We start from the raw sequence: 9,419 nt of genomic DNA on the forward strand, positions 1-9,419 counted from the left end.
CCTGCTCAAGATCCCAGCTTCTGGATGGGCCAGTGCTTGGGAGCTGGGAGGAGGAGGAGGGGTGAAGTACGTTCTTCACCCCTCCCCCACCCCCAAGACACAATGGAGTCTAAACTCTTTTTTTAAAAATATACTTTATGACGCAACGTTTCCAGCCTACTATCAAGAATAAAAAGTAAGCCCTGGCTAGGGTGGCTCAGTGGATTGAGCTCAGGCTGCAAACCAAGGCATCGCAGGTTCGATTCCCAGTCAGGGCACATGCCTGGGTTGCAGGCCATGGCCCCCAGCAACCACACATTGATGTTTCTCTCTTTATAGAAAAAAAAAGCAACCACACATTGATGTTTCTCTCTTTATAGAAAAAAAAAGAATAAAAAATAACATGATGATTTGTGTACTGGGCAGCCACTTTTATCAAATCTTGCCATTGTCATATTTGCTTTAGCTTTTAAGATATCAAATATTACATATGCAAGTGAAGTCCCCAGTTTCCTTCCCCAGTTTCTTTCCCCACTTCTCACCTCAGAGATGTTCCATCCTGAATTTAGTGTTTCTCAGTCCCTTATATGTCTTTTACTCTTAATACAAATATATATAATGTTACAAAATACTCTTGCAGATTTTTGAACTTGATATAAATGGCATCTTGCTGTACGATTCATTGTGCAACTCACTTTTTTGCTCTCAGCACTGGCTTTGAGAGGTAGCCATGAGGAACTCTCCCGCTGCCATTCATCATGGCTGGGTCATGTATGTGGTCATGGCTGTGCCACAGTGTGTTTACCTATTTTGGTAGATGGTTATTGGATGTTTGCAGTTGTTAACATTGCAATAAGCATCATTGTACACGTCTCTTTGTGCACACACGAGTCAGTGGTTTCGAGAGTGTGTTCCTGGACCAGCAGTGTTAGCATCACCTGGGTATCTGTAGAAATGCAGATTCTCAGGCCCCGCCTCAGACTTACAGCATTCGACCCTCCAGGGCAGAGCCCAGGGATCTGCACTGTAACAAGCCCTCTAGGAGATTCTGGTGCTTGGTGGAGCTTGAGAACCACTACTCTATGTTTTGGAACAGAAGCACATCCTCAAATTTATTACTAGGTTCTGCTAGATTTTTCTCCAAAGTATACCCTCCTGTCAGGATGGAAGTTTCCTCTCATCCTTGCCAGCCCTCAGTGTCATCAGAACTTAAGGTCTTTGCCAGTGGGGTGGGAGGTCTGGGCTCTGTTCACTTCTCAGCGATGTCCTCTCCATGGCCCTGGAAATCCCTCTTACACCACACTTTCTCTCTGGCTGCAGGTCCTGCCAGGTCTACAGCTTTGGAAACACACAAACTTTCACTCCGTTCCCTGTGGCAATTTCCCTTCCGGAGGCATCAGTTACCTCCACATGAGCCAGCTGGGTCAGTCAGGGATCCCAAATGTAAGCAACAGCATTGGCAGATACATGGGGCTCCCAGAGTCCGAAAGACTGCTTTGGGTCACATGACCATACCTAGTTGCAAGGGAAGCTGGGAAATGTAGTCATTTGTCTAGGGGCTATGTGCTCAGTTAATATCCCAGTGAGACAATCTGATGTGCTCACAGGCATGGGTTAACCCTCTCTCTCTCCCTTTCCCCCACCCTCCACCCTGGTCTGGCTGGCAGTGGGCACTGGTCTGGGGGGCAACTGCACGGGCTGCGTCATCTGCTCAGAGGAGAATGGCTGCTCCACCTGCCAGCAGAGGCTCTTCCTGTTCATCCGCCGAGAAGGTATCCGCCAGTACGGCAAGTGTGTGCATGACTGTCCCCCCGGCTATTTCGGCGTCCGCGGCCAGGAGGTCAACAGATGCAAAAGTACGTGGCTCTTCTCTTGTCCTGTGCTAGTGTTGGGCTCCTGGGCACCTCTGGCCCATGTCCCATCTCTTACCCCGCCATGGCCACGGCCACGGCCACAGGGGAAGTGGGTGAATGCCTGAACCCAGGCTCAGATACTTGCTTGCTTTCAGGCTGGCTCTAAAGACCTAGGAAAGTCAATGTCTTCTCTGGCATAAGCAGGGACATGTCACCTCTGCCCCAGTCTGCTGTGTGGACTTGGGACTATTACCCTTCCAAGCTGAGCTCGAATGAGAAAAGGAGTACCAGCTCCATCTCTGATTTTTACTGTGACTCGCAACAAATCATGACCACCTCTGAGCTCTGATGGAAATGAAGCAGAGAGTCCTCCCCACTAGCGCAGATGTGCTGTGTGACTTTAGGCAAGCCACTTGCCCCTTCTGAGCCTGAGCTTTAAATACAAATAACTATGCTACCTGGACATGTTCCCTGCCCCTGCTGGACCTCAGTTTAAATGAGAAACAGAGTTCTCCTTGAAGGCAACCCAGTTTGACCTTGGGCAAGGCTGGGCTACAAGGGAGACACTGAATCCTGACCCCAGTGCTACAGGGCCTGGGGCTGCTCAGAGGCCCTCCCACCCCAGGCAGCCCCAGAATGCCCTCTTCCTGGTCAGGGGTCCTCACCAGGGGTGGTCCTGGGTCTATTACAGAATGCGGGGCCACATGTGAGAGCTGCTTCAGCCAGGACTTCTGCATCCAGTGCAAGAGGCGGTTTTACCTGTACAAGGGAAAGTGTCTGCCCACCTGCCCACTGGGCACTGCGGCCCAGCAGAGCACACGGGAGTGCCAGGGTGAGTGGGGGCCTCCTCATCCCGTGCCTTCCCCTCCCATCCTAGGGCAGGAGCTGGTGAGGAGCTGGTGTTAGAAGACCCAGAAGAAATCATAGTAGAATTCACGAGCATGGCAGGCCCGACACCACCACGCCAGGTATACCTAGGAATCCTTCAATGTGCTAAAACCATCATTATGATTACTATCACTACCAAGGCCGGCATCACTATTATGGCCAAGGGAGGCAGCCGAGTACAGAAGAGCACTGATTTTGCAATCAGACAGACCAGGGTTGAAACCCTAGCTCTAAAATTAGTGACCTCGAGCAAGTTACTTAGGCTCACTGTCCCTCAGTTTCTCCAACCATTAAAAAAAATTACCACAGAACATAGAACCTACTTCATAGGGGAGGGTTGTTATGAGGGTTAAATTGATTAATACAATCTGAAGTACTTAGTACAGTGGCTGGTATACAGGAAGTGCTCAATACATGCCACTATTGTACACGTCACATCAGCTGTCATTGTCACTCCTGCTGGGTTTCCCCCACTACTCCTTTTCAGACTGTGACCAGTCCTTACATGAGGCTGTTCTCACCTGTGTCCTCACCTGAATCTCATTTCTCTGCCCACATGTTCCCTCTGGGCTCACCGTCATGGTCATCCCAACAGCTGGTGGCTCCTAACTCACTGTCCCCGGCTACGTCCCTCCCTGAGCATCAGCCACATCTGCACCTGCCCTCTGGGCGTCTCCTTCCCTCCTCCCCACCCCCCCCCCCCCCGCCATCTCCAGCCTGGCGCTTCCTCCGTCAGTAACCACCAGCTCTGTGACCCGTGCCGGCCATGCTGGACATATGAGCATCCTTGATGACGCTCCTCTCTCATCCTGCATCCAATCCAATGTGCTCATTCGTTTGCCAAGAAATATTTGCTAGAGCATCTGCTCTGTGCCAGGCACTTTCTGAGGGGCTGGGGACATATCAGTGAGTGAAACAGACAAAGCCTCTGCCTTCGTGGCCGTAACATTTTGCTGAGGAAACAGAAGAGACGCACAAGAATAAACACAGTTGTCAGATGGCTACAGAACTTAAGAGGGGGTGGGGGTGAACCAGAATATAGCTCCCAAACCCACTGTACCCCTGCACACCCCCTTCTCCCTGTTCTACCCCTTCACAGCTCTCTCCCCCCACACTCTGCCCATCACTGGGGGCCTGGCCACAGCCTCCTGCCCACCTACCTGACTCGGGTCCCACTGCCTCCAGCCCACGCTGGCTCTCATTGGAGCAGCCGGACTGATTATTTCAAAACGACGATATAATCTGGTTTCTCTTTGGCTCACAGCCCTTCAGTGGCTCCCACTGTCCTCGGGGAGAGCCCTCCCAGGCCCTGTGCAATCTGGTCCCCATCTGCCAGCCTCTCTACCCCATTACTTTTTCTCTCCACTTGAGTTTATACTCCAGCTTCCCCAGTTCCAGGCCAGTGTCAAGGCCAAGTCCTCCAGGAGACTTTGCAGGGGTTATTCCTTCCACCTGGGGCACTTCTCTCTCCTGCCCCTCCCTGAGCCTGGCTAGCCTCCCCACCCCCACTTCAAGACTTAGGTCAGGAGTCTCCTCCTCCAGGAAGCCTTCCCAGTCCCCCAGGCTGGGACCAGCACCGCCTCTGGGCTCCCACAGCTGCCTGTGCTTCTCCCATTACCGCATGAGCATCCTGCCCTTCGGCCTGACCTCTCCAGATGGTCAACTTGGGAGGCAGACCCAGGTGTGCCTTGTTCTGGCCGCACCTGCACGCCCTGCACAGCACCTGGCACTCAGTAGGGCTCAGTCTCTGCTTGTCAAATGAAAACATCTAGCAGAAGGATATTGTTCTAAGGCCGGGAGACCCAGTTCTGGACCCTGTGGGATCTTAAACCTGCTGTGTTGTGTCGCGTAAGCCCCTTCTTGGTTCCCTAAACCAGCCTGTCCCCAGCCCCTCCCCTGCTCTAAGCCTTGATGTCCTAATCTGCCAAATGGGGATGTTAATGGCTACCCGTTCTCTGCTATTGCTCAGGGACTCATAAAAGCAGCAAATGTGAAAGAATATACATACACATGTATTTTAAATTACTCCCTACTAAGAACTTTAATGTCCATACCTCATTTTTCTTCATGACAGCACAGCACTGCATAGCTTCCGCCTGCTACAGCTGATCAGTGGCACATGGTCGAGTTCAAAGCCCATGCCCTGGCCCTGAGGCCCTGAGGGCCATTCAGCCAACGTTCTGGTCTCTCCTGTCCCTCCCTTCCCAGATGCTCACTCTGCCCCCACTCTGTCCCTCAAACTCGGCTTTCCAGGCCCCAGGGCTGCGCCTGCCCGCCTGGGGTGTGCTCCCTTCCGTCTCCACACAGCAGCTAACTACTCTCTCTCCCCTTAGCTTCTGTGTCACCTCCTCCGGGAAGCCTTCCCCTTTAACGCCAGCCCACAACAGCCTGTGCACACTTTTGAATAGCCCTCATCCCAGGCTCTCATAAGTAGCGATGTAAATGTCTCCCCTCTGCCCCTGTACAGCCTGAGTCCCTGGCATTGCAGAGATGCGGGCAAGGAAATTGAATCCCTTAGACCCTGCCCTTGGATCTGAAGGGCACTCCCTGCCAGCTGACTCCATCTGTCTGTCTGTCTGTCTTTCCCTCCACCCCACAGAGGAGTGTGAGCTGAGCCTCTGGGGCAGCTGGAGCCCCTGCACACACAACGGGAGGACCTGTGGCTCGGCCTGGGGTCTAGAGACCCGGGTGCGAGAGGCGGGCCGCGCTGGGCAGGAGGAAGCGGCAACCTGCCAGGTGCTGTCTGAGTCCAGGAAGTGCCCCATCCGGAGGCCCTGCCCAGGAGGTGAGCACCAGGCCAGGCACGCAGGGCCACGGAGGGAAGGGCCCAGGGGTTACTGTGAGTGGCCTCGGGACACTGGTCTCACAAAGAGATGCGTAAGGCTGCCTGGAAGTCCATCAGCTGCCACTCCACGTGGGTTAAGCACTGCCCTCCCAGCGTCCTTTCGAAGGAGGGTCTTCCTTGCTGGGTCAGTCCCAGGCCATTAGGAAGATCGAGCTTGTCCTTTCTGTCAGGGGTTCTCAGCACTGTCACACTGACCACGTGCCTTTTACTCACAAGGATTTTGGAACACTCTTTCCTGCTCTGAAAGAAAATTCAAGGGTAAGGTAGCCCACTTGCACAGGTCTTTTAAAAAAAGTCAGCATGGTACTCTAACCACAATATAAAAGAGAAACAAAAGAAACTTCACTGTGGCAGCGCGCGCGCGGGCCAACACACCAGAGAGCAGAGCATGCGCAGCGAGCTGCAGTCCTGGCCAGGGCGACAGCCGAGGTCAGGGCCCAAGTGCAAGTTTGTGAGGAGCAGTTTCCCTGATGGGGACCAGCTCTTAATAAAGTCAACAGAACTGCCTGGCCTCTTGACTGACAGCGCACTGGAGGTCCTGGACCCATCAGCGAATGGGGCGAGTGCTCAGACACCCTTCACATTCACTCCCGAGGCGGAGCTCGGCTCTGAGCAAGCAGATTTCTCAGCTACATGAGAGCTGGGTGTAGCACACCCCAAAGCACCCCTGATCCCTGTCCACTGAATGCCTCTGGGACCCCCTTCTTTGTCACAATTAAGATCACCACACAGACATCCTAATTATCACCTGGGGGCTCTTAAGAACCACCGATGTGAAAAAGAGGGGCTGCAGAGTAAGGTAGGTAAGATGTGAATGGTGAGTAGTAGTAATATGGAATTAGCTAATGTTAGCTGTGCACCTACTATGTGCTGGGCACCCTGCTAATTCTTTATACTCATTAAGTCATTTAATCTGTACAATGATGCTAAGAGGTAGGTATTATTAGTATTTCCATTGTACAGATGAGGAGATTGAGGCCCAGAGAGGTTAAGTCATTTGCCCAAGGCTCATACAGCTGGGGAGGTATGGATCTGGAGTTCAAACACAGGTCTGTGTGCAGAGAGGCTCCTAAAGTCGTGCGATGATGTGTTCCTGGGCACACAGCTCAGACGTGGTAGAGCCAGGAGTTGAATCCGGGGGACATCCCTGGGTTCAGAAGGACTTGTGGTATCTGGGTTGGGAGTACAGATAACAGAAACGGGGCCTTTGGGAGTCACAGTGGGCAGCTGGGACCAGAGAAACTGAGGGCCCCAGGCCCAGAGAAGGACCCAGACAGGTGGTCTGTAGCACTTGTTACTGTGACCACACCTCTCACAGCATCTGACAGCTGGTGGCTGGTGGGAAGGCTGGAAGGAGGAAGGAAGCTCTTCTCCCCGATGATGATGAGGATGAGGATTATGATGATGATGATGATAACAACAGCAGCAGCTGCTGCTGCAAACATTCAGAGGCACTGACCACGTGATGGGCACTGTGCTGAGTGCTTTGTAAATGTCACTCCTTCAGTTCTTAGGACAACCCTGCTGTGGGCTCCTGCTGTGGGCTGACCCAGGTGTCAGCTCAGAGAGGCCTCCCGTGGTACCACGTTATGGCACCTGCAGCCTCCTGCAGTGACTGCACTCATTCTGGTGTTGGTTCCGTGTCTGGGATCTCCTGTCAGGGCCAGCTCTTCATCTGCCCTGTCCACAGCTGCCTCTCGAGTGCCTGGGACAGGCCCTGCCTGGCACAGAGTAGGTGCTCAGTTAACTTTTGTTGGCTGAGTGGATGGGAAGCTAGGTGGGTATGTGGTGGGCAGATGGGCCAACGTCAGGCAGGCGTAGGGAGATGAAGACCCACAGCCGTTCACCCCTACTCCCACCTTCAAAGCCGGCAAGGGCCGTCAGGCAGCCCCTCCCCCTGTCCCCAGAGGCTGTCCCACCTGTGGCCTGACACAGGTAGCCCTGGAGCTAAGAGTGGGAGCCAAGCTTCAGTGCCCCCTGAGGACTCAGGAGTGGGCATAGGGAGCACCAGAAGTGGGCAGCCTGGTCTGAGGAGATGACCCTGAATCTGCCTGAGGAGGGAGAAGCCCCAACTCCCAGGGACAGAGGCACACGGGAGACACTCAAGAAATCAAACCCCCTTCCCTCGGCTCTCCCAGCCCTTTCATCCCTTGCTGAGTGACCTTGGGAGGCCACTCCCTGAGCCTCAGCTTCTTCATGTTTACGCGGGCACACAGCTCCCTCCACAGAAGTGTGTGGGCCAAACAGTGTATGAAAATGGCCTAGGTGTGGGGACACTCTGCGAACCAAAACTTGGGGGCGGCCTTGCTCTCCCACCCACACCTCTCTGTCCACTTGCCTGTTGATGGGAATAATGGTGAACGACAGCCGGGAAGAGCCTTCAGGCGGAGGCACGGCCGGTGCGAAGGTGTGGAGCTGCTGAGGACTGGCTGGGCTGCGGGAACAGCGAGGAGGCCAGCGCCTGGGGCCCAGTGAACGGGGAGGAGGGGTGGGAGGGGCAGGCAGGCCAGGGAGCGGATGTGGTCTCCTCCAGGTGAGCTGGGAACCGCTTGAAAACCACACCAGGAGCCGCAGCCCAGGCTGCACCACTGAGCAAGCAAGGCCCCTCGTGGGTCTCGGGCATCTTGTCTGAGAGATGGGACTCATCAATGCTTGTGTCAGAAACTCACCCCAGCTCCACAGCGGGTGGGGCACAGTGGGGTCATGGTTCTGAGTTAGGTCTGGGGTTTGTATCTGAGCCCCACCCTCTCGCAGAGGGAACCGGGTGAGACACAGACGCCGTGACGCCTGGGCTGGGGCCTGCCTCCCACAGCTGGCATGAGTTTTACAGACCTAGAGCATTTGGAGCATGGCTGCCACGTGGCACCGCTAGCTAAATGCTCCCGTTATTATTATCCTTGTTTTGATTGTTATTATTTTCAAGGGGCAGAACTGGGGCCCAGAGGTGAGAGGGGAGGTATTTGTGGATAAAATGTGCTGTCTCCAGCAAAGACCCCTGTAAACCATGGAGTGTGTGTGGGAGGGTCACCAGCGCCCCCTTGAGGCCACACTAAGTACTAGGGGGCCCATGTGAATCTCCAGGCCTAGGGAGGCCCTCAGCAAGTTAGCAGCCCTCCTCAGCCTCTAGGGAACTGAGAGAAGTGTTCAGTCTGGGGAAAGTTATCCTACCGTCCAGACGCTAACAGGAGTGTTTGCCAGGTCAGCCCCTAACTATTACTCTGGGCCCCACTGTCTGGGGGGGAGTGGGAAACACCCTCATTTTTCAGGACTGAGGGGCTTCCCAGGGCCCAGCTGGCCTCAGAAACAACGCCCTGTGCTCCCGCTGCAGAGAGAAACCCCAGCCAGAAGAAGGGCCGGAGGGACCGGCGCCTGCGCAAAGACAGGAAGATGGACCGCAAGCTGGACGTGAGGCCCCGCCCACCACAGGCCTGACCTGCGCTCTCGACTGCCCTCCTGCAAGCCAACCGGTTGCTTTCCTCACCCTTCTGCTCTCTGCTGCTACTGCTGCTTTTCTCCTCTTTCCTTTTATCTTTCTTACCCCTTCGTTTTTCTATGTTTGTCTACCTTTTTTCTCCTTTATTTCCTTAATTTCTTCCGTATCTATTTCCCTCTCCTTCATCCTTTCTTCCTGTCCTCCCTCCCTCCCTCTTTCCCTTTTCATCTTGCTCCCTTTCCTTTTTTCTGTCTGCCTTTCTTTTCCTTTCCTCCCGTTTTTCTCCGTCCTTCTTCATTCTCTCCCTCTCTCTCTCTCTCTCTCACACACACACACACACACACACACACGCGCGTTAGGAGACCAAATGCCTGTGCCCTGACCCCCAGCTAGTCTTTCTTATCTGCTCCTTAAAGAAAGT

At 54.1% G+C, this 9,419-nt stretch overlaps 1 protein-coding gene across 1 annotated transcript in view; it reads left to right on the forward strand.

Moving 5' to 3' along the window:
- The window catches only part of RSPO4 (R-spondin 4), a 34,242-nt gene extending 25,152 nt beyond the window's left edge, over positions 1 to 9,090 (forward strand). The window contains exons 2-5 of the mRNA XM_028523597.2: positions 1,647 to 1,835; positions 2,524 to 2,664; positions 5,320 to 5,505; positions 8,894 to 9,090. Coding sequence (XP_028379398.1) covers positions 1,647 to 1,835; positions 2,524 to 2,664; positions 5,320 to 5,505; positions 8,894 to 8,997 — 620 coding nt within the window. The 3' untranslated portion in view covers positions 8,998 to 9,090. The remainder of the gene's footprint in view (positions 1 to 1,646; positions 1,836 to 2,523; positions 2,665 to 5,319; positions 5,506 to 8,893) is intronic.
- Positions 9,091 to 9,419: the final 329 nt, after the last annotated feature.

Source organism: Phyllostomus discolor, chromosome 9, assembly GCF_004126475.2.
Source record: "Phyllostomus discolor isolate MPI-MPIP mPhyDis1 chromosome 9, mPhyDis1.pri.v3, whole genome shotgun sequence".
NCBI classification, from domain to species: Eukaryota; Metazoa; Chordata; class Mammalia; order Chiroptera; family Phyllostomidae; genus Phyllostomus; species Phyllostomus discolor.